General features: G+C 42.9%; 1 protein-coding gene and 1 non-coding gene across 2 annotated transcripts in view; one reads left to right on the top strand and one right to left on the bottom strand.

Annotated features, from left to right (window-relative positions):
* TIMD4 (T cell immunoglobulin and mucin domain containing 4) overlaps positions 1 to 19996 on the top strand; it is a 35883-nt gene extending 15887 nt beyond the window's left edge. Inside the window, exons 5-8 of the mRNA XM_037499276.2 lie at positions 14583 to 14629; positions 16345 to 16438; positions 18177 to 18216; positions 19075 to 19996. Of these exons, the coding sequence (XP_037355173.1) occupies positions 14583 to 14629; positions 16345 to 16438; positions 18177 to 18216; positions 19075 to 19159 (266 nt within the window). The 3' untranslated portion in view covers positions 19160 to 19996. The remainder of the gene's footprint in view (positions 1 to 14582; positions 14630 to 16344; positions 16439 to 18176; positions 18217 to 19074) is intronic.
* LOC119237371 (small nucleolar RNA SNORD5) lies at positions 7981 to 8052 on the bottom strand. The gene has a single exon (XR_005123307.1). It is a non-coding gene; the product is annotated as a small nucleolar RNA SNORD5 (small nucleolar RNA).
* Positions 19997 to 20196: the final 200 nt, after the last annotated feature.

Raw genomic sequence — 20196 nt, 5'->3', positions numbered from 1 at the left:
TTAGAGGGCCTGCATACCTCCTTTCCCTGGCTAGTATCCACATTCCCTCCTCATTTCTTCAGGTAACTTTTGGGTCTGAGATATTTACTGTTTCCTAAAAATAGTTTGACCCAGATGGGCAATTCCTCACTACCACTCTATGGCTGCTCAAAAAGGAGTTCAGAGATTGGGGTGACTGGCCCAGGGTCATATGAGGGATATTTTAGGGCTATAGATATGATTGGGGGTTATTGCTAAGAAATGATACTGATCAAGTGTTATATGCAGCCTGGGACTGGGCTTGGTGCTTCCAGGACTGTCTCATGCTGAGGCGCCACTGGGCGCCACTGGGCGCCACTGGGCTTAGTGAGGAAGTCTCTTCTCACAAACATTGTGAAGGAGAAGAGACGGAGATTTGGAGAAGTTAAGAAACTTGCCAGAGATTGAACTCTGGGTCTCTTAGATCTTGAAAGGAAACTCTTAAGCTCTTTTTCACTGTGGCCTCTTTAGCAGAGGGGAAACGGGGCTGACCTACTGGCGTTGTGGCAGATGAAGGGAAGACTTAAGCGGTGCAGAGGGAAGCACCCCTCTCCACACCGCAAAGGAACAACTATTGGGAGGGAGTATGGTGGAAGCAGGAAAACCAAGTGGGGAGGCAGACAGAGAGACTCCAAAAGCAGGGAGGGGTCCAGGAGAACACAGGGCAAAGAGAGCTGAGCTGCAAAGATTAGGGAGGGTGTAGTTAAGTATTAGGGAATTCTGAATGCTGCTGAGGCAGGACAAGGCATTTAGAAAGGTGGCTGTGAACTTGGGCAGGGTGATCAGCAAGTGAACATGTCAGCTCTGTGTGTGGATGTGCTGGAATCCAAAGATGAGCACTTTGTAGAGAAGGAATGTTAGATGTTCTTTCCAGAAGCTTGAGAGTGAATATTTAGGGGGAGAAGGGAGACAGTGAATGGAGCAAGAGTCTGTCCTGGGGCAGGAAAAGGAGATGTGGTCAAGAAAGGGGAAGCTGATTTGATTCAGAAATGGAGGTAAGAGAGAAGGGAGAGCAGTGGAATAATAGAAGGCGTGAGGCAGGAGATACTCGGCCTTGAATTCCGAGGTCATCCATCCCATGAATATTAGATTTGACCACAGACTAAATTCACAGGAAGCTTTGTAGAAGTATGGTTTGTCCTCCTTGCCCTATTCTGCCCAAGATTTGTAGAATTAGAATCTTTGTGTATTTAACAAACTTCCAGGAGTTTCTCTAGAAGTTCACTCAATCCTGGCACCAAGAAAATGTTCAGGAATTGCTGGTATAAGCCAAACTCCTTACTGTACATGGAAGGAAACTGAGGCACAGTTACAATTTAAAAAACTCAATGAGGAATGGGAATTAGGCTTCCCTTCTGGATCTCAAGTCAGAGCCCTTTCCCGAGGCTGCCCTATTTCATCAAAGTTGAAAATGAGTCCTGTCAGAATGTGACACTGTCGATGAAGGACAAGAGCTATAATAGGGACTTCTTCCTTCTGCTGACCTCAGGACAAGTCAGCGGAAGGAAGATCAGAGAAGAAGATGAGTCGGTGAAGCTCATCTGCACTCACAAATGCCATTGTTATCAGGAAAGAATTGGTTTAAGTGAATTTCAAAGTCCCCCTCTTTTACAAGGTTTTAGCACATTGGTTTTATCTCTGAGTCCAGTGCAGTTAAGAGGCTCATGTTAGCTGCCACCTGGCAATCTGGGGGATAAAGGAAAGAGACAAAAAGTGAATTCTCATGATTCTTCTCATAACAGCACTATATTCTACCACCAGTCACGTAATTTTTTTTTCCCATTAAGTTGGAATTGATCCCACTTACTTCTAGCATCTAACCAGCTCACCTTCAGAAAGGTCACCCAAGTAAGACCAAAGAGAGTTGCCCAGCTTGAAGAGAGGCAGGTCAGTGGGACAGCAGAGACTCAAAAGGGAATAAGGGCAAGTCATTGAATTTGACCTTGGAGCCCACCCTCAGGTGGGTCCTCACTGGAGCTGAACCCAGAGAGCTGGGTCATGACCCTGCAGACCAAAACGTCCCTCTGATACTAAGCCAGGCACTGGAGAAACCTCCATCTCCTTGGAGGTGGGGGGGGGGGGAACCAATGGGCAAACCACAGCGAGTTCTGTGATGAGGTGTCTGGTCACCCCACAGTGAACAGAGGGAGAATCAAAATCAAGATACTGATGTACTTGTGCAAGGGCCAACTTGCATGTGCATAGCAGCAGGGAACAGGAATGGGGCCTGGAAAGGGATAGTGGGACAGTGTCATTCTATCTAATACCAGTGTTTTAGGTTCCTTCCTTTTTAATGATTCTGCTCAAGTTTACTGACCTTTATGGATTCATTTTGAAGTTCAAATAACTTCAAATAATAGATGTGAAAAGATCTTTGTGTCCCTTTAAACTGCTTACATTGTGCTTATAAATACACCATCAGTAATAATTATTAGGATTTTTTCCACACATTGTGCCACCTGGGCAGTGGACGGTCAGGGTTCCATTCCAGAATTATTTCCTCCAGGGTGCCATGAAATGCATGCCATCCTCTCTCCAGCCTGTTCTTGGCAGAGGCCTTGGTGCATCAACCAGGGGCCATAGAGCCTAGAGGAGAGGCCATAGCGCTTGGAAAATTCTGACTCTGGGGTTTTCCCTTTCCTCTGAGCCATGTGACTCAAGTAGTTGCTTGCCATCCCCAGGCCGTAGGTCACACTCTGTGAGGCCATGATGATCATGGTGCCCACTGCAGAGCTTATTCAGAGACCAAACATGGAAAGTACTTTGCTGTGTGCTTGGAAAATGGTAAGTGCTCAGTTTATGGTATTGCTAGGGCACAGGGGAATATCCCCTATCCTTCTGGGTTCTTCTTGGACCAGACAGGCAAACAAATGAACATTAGACAGATTAGCAGGAGGAAAAGGCCAGATCTAATTACATATTGTGGAGAATTTACATATTATAAATTCTAAGGTTAATGGGTCAAACTGGAGGTGGGGGGTATTTCTATGTGAACTAAGGAATGGAATAGGGACCTGGGATATCAGAGAGGAGGATGTTCTCACATGGTGAGAAAGGGATGAATTCATTGGGCAAGACTTTTCCCCCAGATGTTTGCTCTGCCTTAAAATAGATTTCTCTGATAAAAAGGTTGTTTCTGGAGATATTCCTAAATCTAGGGAATCTGCATCCATTGAAGTTTGGTAACAATTTGTCATGAGGTCTGTGGAGCCTCAGTTGACCTTAGTTCCACATCCAAGGTGATACATACTGGAAAAGGCCTATTCTGGACATTTGGAGAAAAGTCTGTCCGAACAATTTTTGGGGAGACTGATCCTATAGTATCGTTTATTATTGTCAGTGTTGTCAATAATTCTAAGAGTTCTTGGTAAAATGTGTACCTCGCCCCCTCCCCAGTAAAGATTTATGGATGAGTTGGTATGGGCACTGCCAGGCTTGCCCCTTACAGCAGAGTGAGGGAAGGATTTGGACGGAGTCCAATCTCTGAGACCTTCAGATGTTGGTCTGGGGTGACAACTCTGAGCTCTTATAAGGAAGATGAGGTGTTTGCTGTTGGGTGTCCTTAGGGCAGTGGATGGTTGAGGCAATGTTAAGAACTAGGGTAATTTTTTTTTATTAATACACTTATTGAGGTTATGTTGGTTTATAACACTGCATGTGATTTAAGTTTACCACATCAGATCCATCATTGAGGCAACCACAATCCTCCATCATAATCCACTTGCCACCCTTTCTTCCTACCCTCCACCACTCCTCTATAGCCTCCACTCAAGTTAGATTTCTGTGGGTTGTTTTGGTTTAGTTTTGTTTTGGTTTTACTTTCTTCCTCCTGACTTAACTCACTAGGCATGTCCCCCTCTGGGAACTGGGATGACTCTTGAACATGTGGTGTTCTAGAGGCTCTGGTGTCTTCTGTTACCTCATCCAAGTGACATGAAAAGCCATCATCCCCACATCTCGTATGAGCCATGTTGGCTGCCAACATACTTATGCTCTGTTCCCTTTCAAAATTAAAAATGGACCTTACCTGGCTCTGGCCTTGATTCATGTAAGTCGTCCCCTGTTGCTGTACTGCAGTGTATAAGGCTCTTTTTGATCACGCATGCAGAGATCTCCCAAATTCAATGGAAACACTGAATCAGATGTGTGCTCCTCTTCAGTGTATTCTGAGATTCAGCCTTACTCAGTGGTGCCGGCCAGGTCAGAAATGGGGTTCCAGAGTCTTCAGTAATTCTGAATTTCTTTCAACTCTAAAGTACTGAGTTTGAGATTCTTGAGTCCTATTGCTGTCCCTTGGATTTTTTTTTTTTTTTAATAAATTTTATTGTTATATTCCCCATACAATTGCAGCCCCCCCATTCTGACCCCAATCCCTCCCCTCCCACCCCCGCCCCCCTAAAAGTGTCTCTGGTTCATAGTTTTTTGTTGATTTTGATTTTCACTTTCTTATAGTTATTCATTTTCCTGGTCCCTTATTTAAGTTTTCTAGATTCCTGCTATGAGTGAGACCATCCGGTATTTTTCTTTTTCTTTTTGGCTTATTTCGCTGAGCATGATCCCTTCCAGCGCCATCCATGTTGCTGCAAATTGCATGTGTTTATCTTTTTTGAATGCTGAGTAATATTCCATGGTATATATGTACCACATCTTCTTGATCCAGTCATCTATTTTTGGGCATTTGGGTTGTTTCCAAAGCTTAGCTATTGTAAACAGTGCTGCTATAAACATAGGGGTGCAGGTGTTCTTTGGAATTGATGTTTCTGTGTCCTTTGGGTAAATACCTAGGAGTGGAATTGCTGGATCATATGGAAGTCCCTTGGATTTTTAAAGACTATTCCACCCACAGCCCACAAGAGGGCAGTATAAGCCAGCAGCTATCTGAGCCAGGAAAGAACCTTTTCTGAAGGCTTGAATTTGTCACTTTTAACATTCTAGGATTGCATTAAGAGTGTATCGTTGAATTGTCTTATTTCAGAACTAAATTTGTTTTAAAAGTAGAGCGGATGAGTCCTAGTATTTCTGAATTTAATGATGAGTCATTCTATGTAATATGAGTTTTAAAATGTACCCACAGAAAAGCGTGGTTGTTTCCTCTTCATTCCTGCCTGGCGTGAAGCCCACTGCTTAGGGAGTTTGCGTTTTCAAATAGGATTTTAATGTGCTCTTTTTCTTTTCTCTCTGAGTGGTTGCAATCATGATTTGAGTTGGATCCAAATTTCCTTTCATTGTCTGTGTTACCTGGGGTGAGTGATTACCCGGCTTCAGTCTCATTTACTCCTTGGTGAGATGGGTGTGTAAGCTTTACTTGAGATCATTTACATGAAGAGCTTATTCCCAGGCCAGGCAGAGGGATTGCTCCCATACCTTGATTCCTTGATTCTGGGGAGTTTCTCCTAACTTTTTTTTTTTTTTTGCCCCACCCTGTTTCTAAGAACTTTGAAGTATATTTCCCCTAATAGGATGGGAACAAGGGTGATAATCAAAATGGGTTCTTTTCTTTTATACTTTTTTAAAATTGAGGTAAAATTGGTTTATGATATTGTACATGGCTTAGGGGTATAGGTTCACACCTCTCAGATGTATGCTACCACCCACACCCACCACCCAAACACCGTAATCCTCTACCACAGTCCACTAGGTCCCTTTGCCTTCCACCTTACCTCCCTGCTCTGGCAGCTTTACTTCTAAGGTCAGATTTCTAGAGTTTGTTTGGTTTTGTTTTATCTTTTCCTTTGTTTTGTTTTTCTATTTTCCACCAATGAGTGAAATCATCTGATATTTGCCTTTCTTCTTCTGACTTATTTTACTTACGTCATTCTCTCCATGTTGTTACAAATGGCAAGATTTTATCTTTTTGATAGCTGAATAGTATTCCACTGTGTATAGATACTGCATCTTCTTTACCCATATCTATCACTGGGTACTTGGGGTGTTTCCATAAGCTGGCTATTGTTAGTAGCATGCAATGAACATAGGAGTGAATTTATCCCTTTCAATTACTGTTTTTGCATTCTTCAGATAGCTACTTAGGAGTGGAATTTCTGGACCATATAGTAGATCTATTTTTAATATTTTGAGGACTCTCCAAGATTTCCATAGGGATTGGACTAATCAATATTCCCTCAAAGTGATTTCTTAAAAGATTGGTTAGTCTAAAAATTCAAGTTACATCTGAAACTCATACAATATTATAATGCAATGTTCCTTTAGTAAAAAACATTAAAAAATTCACTGCTATTCCATATGATTGTACAGTGCATAGTTTTGAGTGAGTCAGAGTGAAGGTTCTAGTGTTGGCATAGCCATCTTGAAGGGGGAGTTTCATCTCCTGCAAAATAATGTCTTGAGGTTTTAAGATTAGATTGTACTTGAACATAACATATTTAATTCCCTGACTCCTTGGTGTTGTTTTGGACATGTAGAATAACTAGTCAGGGGTCAGCACACTTTTTTTTCTCTAGGGGGCCAGCTAATACATGCTCTGCACCTTACAGTCCCAACCATCTCTGTTGAAATTTTTCAACTCTGCCACTGTCCTGAAAAAGCAGCAGATACACCCTAAGCAGACAGTGTTCTGGCTTCCAGAACCTTTATTGAAGGGCACTGAAACTTGACTTGCCTGTAGTTTATACATGTTATGAGTTATTATCCTTTCCCCCACCCCCTCAACCATTCAAAAATATAAAAACAATTCTTAGCTCTCAGGCTGTACATAAACAGGGAGCAGACTGTATTTGGCCCTTTAGAGGAGAAAGAAGTCCATCACGCCAAAATACGTCCTTTTTTTAAAAAAAAAAATATTTATTTATTTATTTATTTATACAAGAGCCGGGGTACAGGCCAGATGCCTGGGAGGGTGAGAGGATTCACCAAAGACAGAGCGGGGAACAGAACAGGCAGACTGACGAAATACACTGCTGAGGGGAGCATGGGGGGCGACGGAAGAGGTCTGCTGTGCTATGTGGGACCCTCGCCAGCCGGCCGGGATCGAACCAGCGCTGCCGCAGCTGCGGACAGCTTCTCACAGCTCTGTGCTCAACCACCTGTGCCACCAAGGGAGGCCCCAAAATATGTCCTTTTGAGAAAAGATTGATTTCATGAGAGGGCCTCTGAAGGCTATATGGAGGTTGCTTTTGAACAAGATATTTACATGTAGACTTCTGTAGTGGGATGTGAGGAAATCCTAATCTCCTGACTCTTTTCCATGGAGAAGGCAGAACTTTTTCTACTTTGCCTTTTCTGGTAAACTCCCTAACAGAGCTTCCCTTCCCCTGTCCCCAAAGTCCTTCTGTCTTAGCTAAGCTATTTAGGTGGTATCTGAGGGCACCTGGGTATGTTGCTCAATCCAGCTGGGTCTCTCCCAAGCAGACAGGAGGCAGATTTGTTGTTGTTGTTGTTGTTATTGTTATTATTATTGTATAAACTTCTTTTTACTCTTTTTTTTTTTAAAGATTTATTTATTTATTTATACAAGCACTGGGTACAATCAGAAGCGAGGGAGGGTGAGAGAATTCACCAGAGCCAGAGCGGGGAGCAGAGCAGGCAGACTGACAAATTTTATACATTGTGATTCCTTCCAATAGCCACCACTTTAGCTCCTCCAAAGTTTGAATCATAATCTTCAAAATATTTCTTTAACAAGAACTTTTGCTTAATCCAGTTGTCATATTTGTCAGCCCGTAATAATGCTTTTTGTTGGGCTTCTTGATCTCTGTGTGAACACAGACATACTGATGACACTTCACAGATTTCCACCTACAATCACTGGCATCCAATTTCTTCAAGCAATTTACCTTAGGGTCACGATCAGGGTCAGACTAGATGGATTTGCCTGCTCTTCAGCTTTACATGCCCTCAAAGCACAAGTAAAAGTTCAGTCATTCCCACAGATAAAATACCAAATAAAAGATTAAGGATAAAAGTATACTTTATTAATTAAAACATGCTTTTAGCTACCTCCTGCGCAATCAGAATGACATTTGAGTTCATAGCTGTTCCACTCAGCAGTTGAACAGTTGCATTCATCATCTGATGCCTTTTTTTCTTTTCATCAAACTCTCTGATGTTTGTTTAATTATTTGCCAGCCTAGAAGAACTCAGGGGATAACAGGATGATTCCCTTTTTCTAACAAAGGGCGGCTGGTCAACCCTGACATATACCATCTACACACAGGACAGGTTTCTTAGAAGGGACAGATGCACATCTGTTTCAAGTTAAAAATAAATACAAGCTCGTGTAAAAGAAAATGTTATAACACTGTGAGTTCCAAATCTGTCCCCCAACCCCAAATGACTAGGTTGAAGAAATACTGTAACACTTTGGGCTATCCTCAAAGATCATTTTTTTCCTCAATAATCATTTTCTTTTTGCAAAGTCTTTCAAATTTTAACAAAATCATTCTCTCTATATTCTTTCAAAATTGCTTTAAAATTTATTTAACAAATCTTTCCAGCAAATGCATACTGCTCAACCACTATGAACCATGCAAAGTTTAGGTCGAACCGTATGCATTGACTGATATTTAAACCATTAAAAAAGCTTTTATTTTGAAATAAGTTTAGATTTACACAAATTTGCAGAAGTGTTGCAGCAAGGACTATCTATTCCTCCAGCTTCCCACAGTGGTAAACTCTTACATAACTATACTTTCAAAGCAGGAACTGACATTGAGATGATATGATTCACTAGTCTACAAACTCTTTTTGGATTCCACCTATTTTTATGTGCACTCATTATTTAAAAGCAAACCATTTTCAACCCATAAAAACAACACACACACACACACACACACACACACATATATATGTATACACATGCACACATTTCCTGAACATCTTTGCATGTCAGTACTTGTTGATTGGGTGCCGACCCACCCTCCTCAGTGGGTTGATGGGTTTCTAACAGCTATCATCAAAGCTTCACTTAGAAGGTCACATGTCCTGGCTTCAGAGAAATGACACAACATCCCAGGAGTTTGCTCTTGACTCAGGCACCTTGGAGAGTTTCCAGTGATTGGTACAAGATACATAAAATAGGTTACAGTTAAAGTTTTCACATTTGAGAAAATTTAGAATGATACCAAAGTACTAATGAAAATATTAATTGCCTTTGATATGTCTACTCAAAGTCAGATGCATTTAGTCCTTTAGCATTTTTGTTTATTTGAGTTTTCTTTAGAGAAGAAATAGATACATGTCTGTATATATATATTTTTTTAAGGATTGGGATAGTAATTCCCTATATATTATACACTTAAAATATTACAATGTAATGATAATTCTCTCAGGTCAAAAATGTTTAAGGGATGAGATTTATATATTTTTTAAAGATTTATCTATCTATGCATAAAAAAACTGGGGTGTAAGCCAGAGGTACAGGGAGGGGGTGGTGAGAGGATTCACCAGAGACAGAGTGGGGGCAGATGGGCTGAAATACACTGCTGAGGGTGATACCGGAATTGTCAGGCCTAGTCTCCAAGCCAGGAACAGATCCCAGGCTGCAGGGGCAGCGCTGAGTCCCGGCCACTAGACCACCACAGGTTGGTGTCTCACGAAGCCGCAGTGGGAACTTCGCAGACTCTCAGGCAAGCAAGCGAGAAGGGCAGGTTTGTTTAGAGAAAGAAAAAGTTTATTGAGAAGAAAAAGAACAGAAATAAAGTGGGACTCCCAGGCCATGAAACCAGGCCAGGGAGGGGCAAGGAAGCCAAAGTGGAGTTGTGTCTCAGGGAATATATACCTTCTTTCCCTTATTGTTTTAAGCTCTACTAGTCTCTTTGTGATTGGTTAGTTCTCAGCTGTCTCAATCTGCTACTGAGCGGGGGATCTTTACATTCCTTATCTAACAGGTTTGTCTCTCCCCATTTGTTGCATCTTGCCCCTTGTTTGATAGCTTTATCTTTATGACCCAGTCTCCCAGATGAGCACCCCTGCATTTCAGGGAAGAGAAAGTTAAACATCAGCTATTGAAGAAAAACAGGCTGCCAGTGCCTGCAATGTCCCTAAAACTGCCTAATTACCCTAACTTGCCCTATGTCTCAAGGGGAGCAGTGGGTGAGACAGGAGAGGTCTGCTGCGCCATGTGGGTTGCTCCCTGGGAGGTTGGGAATCTAACTCATGCTGCAGTGGCTGGTGATAGCTTGATAGCGCTGTCTTTAGCTCCTCCACTACCAGGGAGGCCCCTAAAGGATGAAATTTAAATAAATGTAAAGAGAATCTCTCATTTCCCCCATATACGGTGAACCTGGAACCATTGTGGAGACCACTGCTCTGAATCATTTGTGGTCTAGACACAAGGCCAGTCTCTGTCCTGAACCTTCCTTCTTATATCATTGGGACATCCAAGTACATGCTCCAGTGGAGTTTCAGATCCAGGATGATAAAGTGGTGGGAACGTAAGTGTCAATGTCATTCAGAGAGGTTCAAATCCCAGCTCCACCACCTGTCTCCTACCCCACATTGACCAGAGTACTCAACCCTCTGAACCTCAGGTTTTTCATTGGCAATCTGGGTAGTATCTAACGGTTGCCCCAAGGATGAAATGTTCAATGGGATGTTAGAAATAATATGAATTAGATGAACACTCTTGCATTCAGTGCATTCAGTGTGAGGCCCTCAGTTGGATTTAGTCTTCTCTTCTCAGCATCCATTTCCTGACCCTCTCTTAGGTTGGTTATACCCTGAAGGCCTCTCTCATTGTATGTTGATTTCCTTTAACTTACGGGTTGGTTTTTTAGGATGGTAGTTTCAAAGGACTGTAAATCAAGTGGCTTCAAACAATGGGCATTTATTCTCTCACAGTTCTGGAGGTTAGAAGTCCAAAATCAAGGTGCCTGTCAGCAGGGCCATCCTCCCTATGAAGGCTCTCAGGTGAAGCTTCCCTCGTCCTTCCAGGTCTTCTGCCCAGAACTCCTGGGTTCATGGTGCATCCCTGCCATCTCTACCTCTGTCTCTCACTGTCATGTCTGTGTATGTCTCTCTTTGTCCTCTTCTCTTCTGAGGACACCAGCCATTGGATTCAGGGTCTATCCCATGTCTAGGATAATTTCATTTCAAGATTCTTAAACAATTACATCTGAAAAGACCCTATGTCTAAATAAGGTCAGATTTTATAAGGTCAGAGCCTGAGATTTTATTTTTTTTAAATTTTATTGACTTATGCATACAAGAACTGGGTACAGACCAAGGTATGGGTGGTTGGGTGGTGTGTGAGAGGATTCACCAGAGACAGAGTGGGGAGCAGAACAAGCAGATCCACTGAAATACATTGCTGAGGGGAGCAGCAGATGAGACAGGAGAGGTCTGCTGTGCCATGTGGGTAGCTCTCTGGTTGGCCAGGGATTGAGCTCATGCTGCAGAGGCTGCGGATAGCTTCACAGTGTTGTGCCTAACCCTTTGTACCACCAGGGAGTCCCCAGAGCCTGAGATTTTAGGTAGACATGATTTGGGAGAGGGAAGGTTACTTTTCAATGCACCACAATTCTCTCATGGAATTGATTTTTCTTGCAAATTCTGGGGGGTTCCTGACTTTGTCTAAATGTACATGTGGCTTATATTAGGTTTGGATTTCAAACTTTCTAACTTCTACCAGAATGGAAAAGTTCTATTTACTCAAGCCTCATTCACAGAACCACAATATGAATTTATTGGGGAAATCCATATCACAACAATATAAGCGTACAATTCAATTGGCAGTAAAATGTGTGTTGGGGGGGGGTGTATATGGCAAGGCTCAGGAGTCTGGCAACATGTAGTAGGCAGAGCCTGGTCTGAAGAGTTCCTGACAGCTGTTCACCCACAGGGAGGGAGGCCACTTCCCAGAGCAGAAGGACCCTGGTGTCCCAATCTGGAGCAGGTTTCAAAGCAATAGGTGTGGAGTTCATAAGTCTCTCAAATTGATTTAAATTCAGTACCTATATTTATACCACTTTTCAGAGACTTAGTATCAGGAATCCCTGTTAATTTTTATTTAGGTGGGGCCTCCTATCACAGCCAGGTGTTTATCAGCCCTGACCATCTACATGTCTGTTTATCAGTGTCTTCATGAACAAGTGGTTGCCTTACTGTTGATAACTTGCTCTTTCCTGATCACCCCCACCTCTCCATCAGTAAGGGTCATCACAAGATCAACACATATGACATGTCAGAGTTCAAGACCTTGAGAATGTAGGGACAGGCCAGCACAGAAGACATGGAAACCAACAGTCTTGACCAGTCCAAACCCCAACCCTAGCTATTAGCATCACTGCTTTCTCAAGGAAGAAAATTCATCATCAATTTGTGTTTCTTATTGCTATTTCTTGTATAACACTGTAGCCCTTGGAATGCATCCACTGAGACTGGGTATTTTCCAAAGAAGAGGAGAAAGTGCTGTTTGATGTCACTCAACAGTGTTGTGTCTGCAAAAGATTCTCCCATTAGGCAATTCCAGCTTAAAATACGGATTAAAAACAACAAAACTGACCCAGACTGGGTTTTTCTTTGGATGGTTTCAATTTCACTTATCCATCACAAATGATTGTAATATGACAGGATTTTGACCAAACAGAGAGTTTTGAATTTGTACCTGCAATTTCCAGCTCTAGGGGATAATAACAGAGAGAAAAACAACAATAACTTAGTTGTAGGATATGAAAACATGCTGAATTTCCCCCTTGGATTTTTATGCTCCTAGGCATTCAACAAGACACTTTCCCTGATGAAAAAATAAGCTTTCTTGTACCAAATTATGAGCCTTACAAAACCTATATCATTTCTCCTTTTGCCTTGAGTGTGAGGAAGCTTTGGGAAAACAATGATCAATTTCCATAATAATTAGCCAAGAATTATGCAGGCTTGTCTGCATGTGGCTCTGCTCCATTTCTATTGGGAGGTTTTATTGCACATAGAATTTTGCATGTCCTCTGACATTCCCCCCTCCCCACTACCCCACACCCTAAACCCTGGCTCCTAGGACACAGCTCTCATGTTCTGTTCTCTCTGTCCCTTGCTCCAGCTTCTTTCTTCTTCACTTCTTTAACTCACATTTTCAGTGCTGGGGTTTTCTCCTTATAGATAACGACCACTCCCAGATTAGCTTCTTCAACTCCAGCCATTGCCAGAGTTTGATTCAGCTTCTATCTCCCCGCAGATGCAGTGACTAAATTTGAGCCTGTCAGCTTTCTTCCCTGCCTTGCCCTTCTGTGCTTTTGCTGTCCTCAGTTCCAGCAGAGGCCCAGCGGCCCCTGTAGGAACTTACTCTTGTCACTTTCTCACCTCCACACCCAAAGTCCACATCCTGTTGATTTCCCTCCTCAGTATTTCAGGCATCTGTGTCTGTCCCTTCCTTTCTACCAGCTCTGAATTTCACACCTGTAATCAGGCGCTAATCTCCTCTTGACTGTTCACTTACCCTCCCAGCTGGACCATAGATGAAAGGTTTCTCAATGCTTACAGAATTCAAAGCAGGAAACAATGAACTTCTGTGACAGGTCCCAGCCATCCAGCCGCCTCTCCCCTCATTCCCTCCCACCCATCATTTCCCACCCTCACAGATCTTGCTGGTTGATGTGGAAGTTCCCACTCTTTCTCGCCCCAGCTCTGTGGATGCTGTTCTACCTACAATATCTTTATCATCTTTCTTTGCGAATTCTTAAGCAACCAAAACGAAGCTCAGGTGTTATTCATTCAATCAACTTCTATTGAGCACCAAATACTTGCCAGGCAGTGTTGGGGTTCAGTAGGCAGTGAGGGTCCCTGTCCTCAGGGAGCTTAATTCTTGTAGCTCTTACCAAAGGGGATAGGGTTGGACTCGAGGCTTCTCCCTCTGTGTGCCTCCTGGCACCTCCCATATCCCCTCATTACCTGGGCCTATTAGACGGGCCTCTCCCTTCCCTGATGTACTGTAATTTCAGGGAGGGTGGAGCCATGCCTTGCTCTTCTCAGCCTTCCTGTGCCTATAACAGTGCCCGGCATTTGGCAAATTCTTAATGTGTTATGCTTGCAGGACCCAATAGCCAAGTATGACTCAGCTTCAACTTCACATCATCAAGGATGCTGTCCTTGACCTTGTAGTAGAAGTTATCCCAGGATATGCCCCTATGGCCTCTTAAAACATTTTTTCCCAACTTTTTGCACAATTGTAATTAATTGTTATTTTAGCTATTCACACTATTTGTTTAAATTTGGTTTTCTGCACTATGCTATAAATTCCACCAGGTCTTTGCTATACCTAGCATAGTGCCTGGTCTATAATAAGTGCTCAATAAATATTTGTTAACTGACAGACCAATGCATTTTCTTGCTGGATGCATTGCTGGGTCCAAGGAAATTTGAGACCCAATTGACTGTGTCTAATGCCTTCTCTGTCCATCTACAAAATAAGGATGTTCCAGTAAGGCAGCTGAGCTTTTGATGAAACCATATCAAAATAAAAGTCCTCAAACAAATTATACAAAAGAGGAAAGATGAGATTGAAAGATGAAACATCCATGGCAATTCCACACGAGCTTGGAAATAACAATTTCAGGAGGTGGCATTTTCTTTTCCCACTGGAAATATAAACATTTTCTTCTCTTTTCCTTTCCCAGAATCTGAGACAGTCACTCTTATAAAGAATGAAGGTGAATCAAAACAGGTAACATTTTTTTAAAAAGATTTATTTATTTATTTATTTATTTATTTATTTATTTATACAAGCACTGGGTACAGTCAGAAGTGCGGGAGGGTGAGAGAATTCACCAGAGCCAGAGCGGGGAGCAGAGCAGGCAGAAGGACCGAAGTACACTGCTGAGGGGAGCAGTGGGCGGCAGGAGAGGTCTGCACGCCATGTGGGACCCTTCTCTGGTGGCCTGAGAGCAGCCGGGGATCGAACCGGCGTTGCAGAGGCTGCGGGCTTCGCAAACCAGCGCTCAACCGCTGCGCCACCGGGGATGCCCCAGGTAACATTTTTTGATGAAGTATTTGAAGTGTATGACTTTGATTGTAAAAATCCACAGTTGAGTTTTGCAGAAATGGACTAAGGAGGGCAGATACACCTAAGTGGCAGAAGGCATCACACGGATGATAAAACAGCTAAGGAATCTGTAGACTTGCGCCCTTGGCAGAAACAATGGTGCCATCACTCTATATGTGCAGATGCTTTGAAAAGCCAAAAGAGAAAAACCACAGACACATGGAGAATCGTAGTACACTCCTTTGTGTGGCCTCGGCTGAGTGACATGCTGCAGAGTCGACACCTGCCCCTTCCCAGTTGCCCCCTATGTCCCAAGAATAGGTGCCTGGCACCTGCATCATTACACAGGGGATTCAAGTCACTTTATGTAAAAACTCCAGTAGTATAGATGCCTGTGAAGGAAAGGAGCAGTTCCTAGCCCCTTGTTGCTCCTCTTCCCCGTCCTTAACCTCAGAGAGTGCTGATCTGTCCTGCTGCTGCTGGAGAAGGAACAGAGAGGTCACCTGGCCTGGGTGCAGGGAGGGAGGCGTGTGTCCCGGGACAAAGCTGCCCTCTGGGTAATGCTTCTTAATCTGTTTGGTGCCAGGAACCTTCCATATTTATAAAAGTGAAAATAGAAGTTCAAACCAATATTTATTCATTGAAAAGCAAGACTAACAAACACTTTACATGTTAACCTAGCCTACATGACATGAAAATATCTTCTCCTCAAAGCAAAAACAGGGTAAGAAAAGTGGTGGGGTTTACATTTCTGCAAATCTCATGGATTTCTGGCTTCCAAGGGCTTGCTAGGCTGGATCTGCTTTGCACATTCTGTCCTCAGAGCAATGACATCATAACATGCCCATTAGCAGTGGGAGCCCCTGCACACCCTGGGACAGAATGACAGTGAAAATGACAAATAATGACTCATATAAAAAATGTTGATCTTATGGGTCTCCTGACTGTTCTTTGAGAACCACTGCAGTAGAACATTTGAGATTGAGTTCCATTTTCTCTTTAGCCCGGCTTCCTCTGGAAGTCTAGTAAGGCCTGTGGGGTGCACTGGGTTGGCAGTACCCCAAGGATGTAAGCATGGCTGGGAAGGAGACTGGGTAAGAAAGAACACAGCTCAAGACAATGAGTATTTATCTCCAGAATCCGCTGTCCCACAGCCCATGTTGCTGCTGTCTCAGACATTTAAGACACCTGGGTGAAAGGTGTCAGGTTTTCTGATTTTTATTTTGTTAATTCTGATAAGTAAAGCTTGCTTTGTTTTGATTTTGAGACACATTGGGCAAAAGGCAATGAGATGTCATGAGGCTGCTGGTTTCTGGAAAGTCTGCCTGGGGTTAGAAACTCAAGTGAGGAGGATGTCCAGAAACACAGTGCTCAGTCACCTTCCTGTGTCTCCCCAGATAAACATGGCTGACAACTCAGACCTGATGATGATCATCATCACCTCCCTGGTATTTGTGCTGCTGGCATTACTTGTGGGGTTTTTCCTTCGAGGTAAGGAGGGTAGGACGAGGTGGGATGAGCCCTTCAGAGCCAGGGAGAGCTCAGGAGACCAGGAAATTAGTGGATTCTGCTTCCTGTCTCTTACCACACAGCCCCCCCCCCCCCCAGAAGTCCTAGTTTTGTCTGGCATTTTCCCTATCCCAGTCAAGAGGTAGCAGGCAAGCTCATTCTCTGGAGGATGCTAAAGGCTTTGCAGATCATACCCCTGCTAGTGTATAAATTTGAAAAAGAAGAACAGGAAAAAGCAAATGGAGGATCTTTGTTTCTTGCTCACTTGCTTTATGCCCATCCATCCTTATCCTTATTTCTGCTGTAAATGGAAATTTCTGTCATTATTACCTGCGGTGGAGAAAACCCTGACAGCAGCCTCTTTCTTTGGCAACAGTTGCCCCAGGAAGAAAACCACAAAAGTCCCCCATCCCCTTAAAGCAGCCTTTCTTAAGCTAGGGTCCACAGTCAGATGCATGGGAAAGGTGAACCCTTTGCAAGTATGCAGATACTTGTGTGTTCATATCTGCCTTTTTCAGGTGCAAGGTCTATAAGATTTCATTAGATTCTCCAGCTGGTCCATGACCTTGCTCCTCTGTCCCCCTCCAAAAAATGTTCCAGATGCTGCCAAAGTGAGTCAGTGACACCTCTTTTCTAGTTCTCATGCAAAGTATAGCATGGGTGCCTGGTTGTCTTGTAAAATCGGGAGGAAAGAATTGTTGTATGGTCATGGACAGAAGCTGATTCAAGGTAGTGAGAAGTAAATAATCCCTGACATCTGGTTGAGCAGCAATAGTGAGGCTTGCATATTTCAACACCTATCCTGGTGAACACTAGGAACATAAGGAAATTTGGAAGGTGGTGGAAACCTGCTATCAGGCACCAGATAAAGGCATGTTACAGTTTTAGAAAGTTCTGGGTAGACCTTAAAGGGAAGTTTTTGAAAGCCTATAAGTTGGCTATTGTGAATAGGGCTGTAATGAATATAGGAGCCCATATATTCCTTCAAATAACCAAATTAAAGAAACAACCTAAATATCCCAGGACAGAGGCGATCAGAAAAATGTTACACAGACATGCACACACACACACACATGCAATGAAACACTACTTAGCTATTAAAAAGATGAACTCTTGCCATTTACAACAACATGCATAGAATCAGAGGGGATGAGGCTCACTGAAATAAAGCAGAAATGTAAAGACAATACTGGGTTATTTCAAAAAACACAGGGTCAAACTAAACCAAACTAATAGTAAGCCCTTGACCTCTGACTGCAAAACTGAGGGAACCAGAAGGGGAGAGTGATAGGGAGGGAGGGGGTGCAATGGAGCACAAGGTGGAGGATTATTGGGGCTTTGGTGGGGGACATGTGTGAAAACATAACTGAAGAGGTTTGAACTTACAACCTATAAAACAAGTACAGTGATGTAAACTAATTTTACCTCAATAAATATAATTGAAGAAAATAAAAACAACCCCACTTTATAGGCAAATGACTCAAAGATCAAGCAGCTTATAATCATTGCCCTCAATAATGAAACAAATTTTAGATCACTGGGCACTGCCTAGGGGTCTACAGAGCAGCTATTTGACTTGGGGGACAGAGAGACTCTCTGCCAATGCCAGTCCCTAAGTTTTCACCATGGGCTCCTTTGACTCTTCCTAAGGTCATATGGGGTGGGTGTTTCACACCTTCTGGCACATTTACTCTGCTTCTCATGTGTCTTATCTTTTCAGGGAAAATCTTGAAAACCGGTTGTTTCAGGAAACACACGAGGTAATTCATCTGGTATGACTGATGTAGTGATTGTGCAAGGTGTTACCAGTGATTAGATCCACTCAGTGGTTTAATGATGTGTGTGTTCTGATCAAAAATGGTGTTGGAGAAAGGTGACAATAGAGGCAAAAGAGAAGAGGGGAGTTAGTTCTGCCTTGGTTAACATTTTGTCAGGTCTGTCCAAAATGCAAACATATTTACAAAGGCAAATACGAATACAAAGGCAGGTTGAATTAAGAGAAGTAATGCATGCAAAATAAAGAAGGTGATATATTATCACTCCACCCATTTTTGTTCAACTCTGGGTGACTTCCTTCAAAAGGGCAATGTTAAACTCAAGTTCATTGGGAGGAGAATTGGCAGTCAGGAAAATGAAAAAAACATGTAGCTATCACTTCTGGGATCTGGTTTTTCTGCCCAGTTAGACCATCAGAGCAGGTTTTTTTTTGCCTTAAAATAATTTGAAGACTTCCTGGAAGGAACTTTATATATCTGTCCTGATCTATAGCTTATCACTGCATCAACATGACAATATCTACTAGCAAATATTTATCAGGAGGTATGAAGAGGCTCAGGAAGGTGACTCCCAAGGTCATACTTGGAGATACTTTTAGTAAATAAGCACATTTAAATCACATCTGTATATTTTACTAAGATAAAACTTTAAACTTCCTTATTATAATAGATTAACAAAAAGTCCTCCATTCTGTCATGGTCTCACTTTCCCTTCTATAAAATGAGAGCTTGCATGGGGCCCTTTGAATGCTAACAGCCTTGGGTAGCTGCTGTGTAATGTAGCAGCATTCATTTATTTCTGGTCTTTGTTTCACATCATGAACCTCTCTTTTCTCTTTACAGGCTGGAAGACCCTGGAAAAAGTAAAAATGTCCTCAATGATATGCTGCACAGAAGAGAAGATGAAGATGGTCTTTTCACACTGTAACGTGCTACTTTTTCGTAGACTGGAGGATGGGGGCATATTTGTGAATTGTCAAAATAAGTCTTCATGTGTTTTGTTTTAAAAAGTTCCACTTATTGGACCTCCCCTGGTGGCGCAGCAGTTGAGCGCTGGGCTGCGAAGCTGCCCGCAGCCTCTGCAGCACCGGTTTGTTCCCCGGCCACCGGCAAGGGTCCCACCAAAAAAAAAAAAAAAAAAAAAAAAAAAAGTTCCACTTATTTCATTGGTGTCATCAATCTAATGTGGCTTTAGTTTTACAATTGAAAGGCACTTTAGAGACCATAGCTTTGCTGCCCTGCAATTGAATCTCCTCTGCAACATCACTGTTAAACGGTTTTCCTTCCTATGCTTGAATACCTTCTTTGATGGTGAACTCACTACTACACCAAGGCTGTTCTTACAATCCTAGGATGCTTCCAAGACTTGGAGATATTTAAAACAAAGTGTCTTGAGAGAGCACCTGCCTGCTGGTGCTGTTGTATGTACTGTACTCACACAGAACATGTCTGCTCCCTCTTCTCCCTGGTAGCACTCCACATACTGGAAGGAGAAGCTCATCTTTCTCCAAATTGCCTTGTGCCTGGGACACAAGTTCTGGTCCTTTCTCTGTTCCCATTGCATTATCACTGTATGTGTGTTTGCTTCTCCCTTTTTGCTCAGAGCTCAGGACCCACTCTGGGTCTTGCACAGGCAACCCTGGACCTGGAATTGGAATCATATTCTAACTTCAACCGGCTACTAAAATTCTTGTGATCATGGTGTCACATCTAATTCTTTTTTTTAAAAGATCTATTTATTTATGCAAACAAGAACTGGGGTACAGGCCAGAGGTGTGTGGGGGGGGTGAGAGGATTCACCAGAGACAAAGTGGGGAAAAGAACAGGCAGATTGACTGAAATACAATGCTGAGGGGAGCAGTGGGTGAGACAGGAAAGGTCTGCTGTGCCATGTGGGTAGCTCCCTGGCTGGGTTTCAAACTTGTGCTGCAGTGGCTACAGATAGCTTCATAGGTTGTGTCTTTT

Source organism: Talpa occidentalis, unplaced genomic scaffold, assembly GCF_014898055.3.
Source record: "Talpa occidentalis isolate TD23 unplaced genomic scaffold, MPIMG_talOcc4v2.1 talOcc4.9, whole genome shotgun sequence".
Taxonomy (NCBI): domain Eukaryota; kingdom Metazoa; phylum Chordata; class Mammalia; order Eulipotyphla; family Talpidae; genus Talpa; species Talpa occidentalis.
This window is presented reverse-complemented; position numbering and strand designations above follow the sequence as displayed.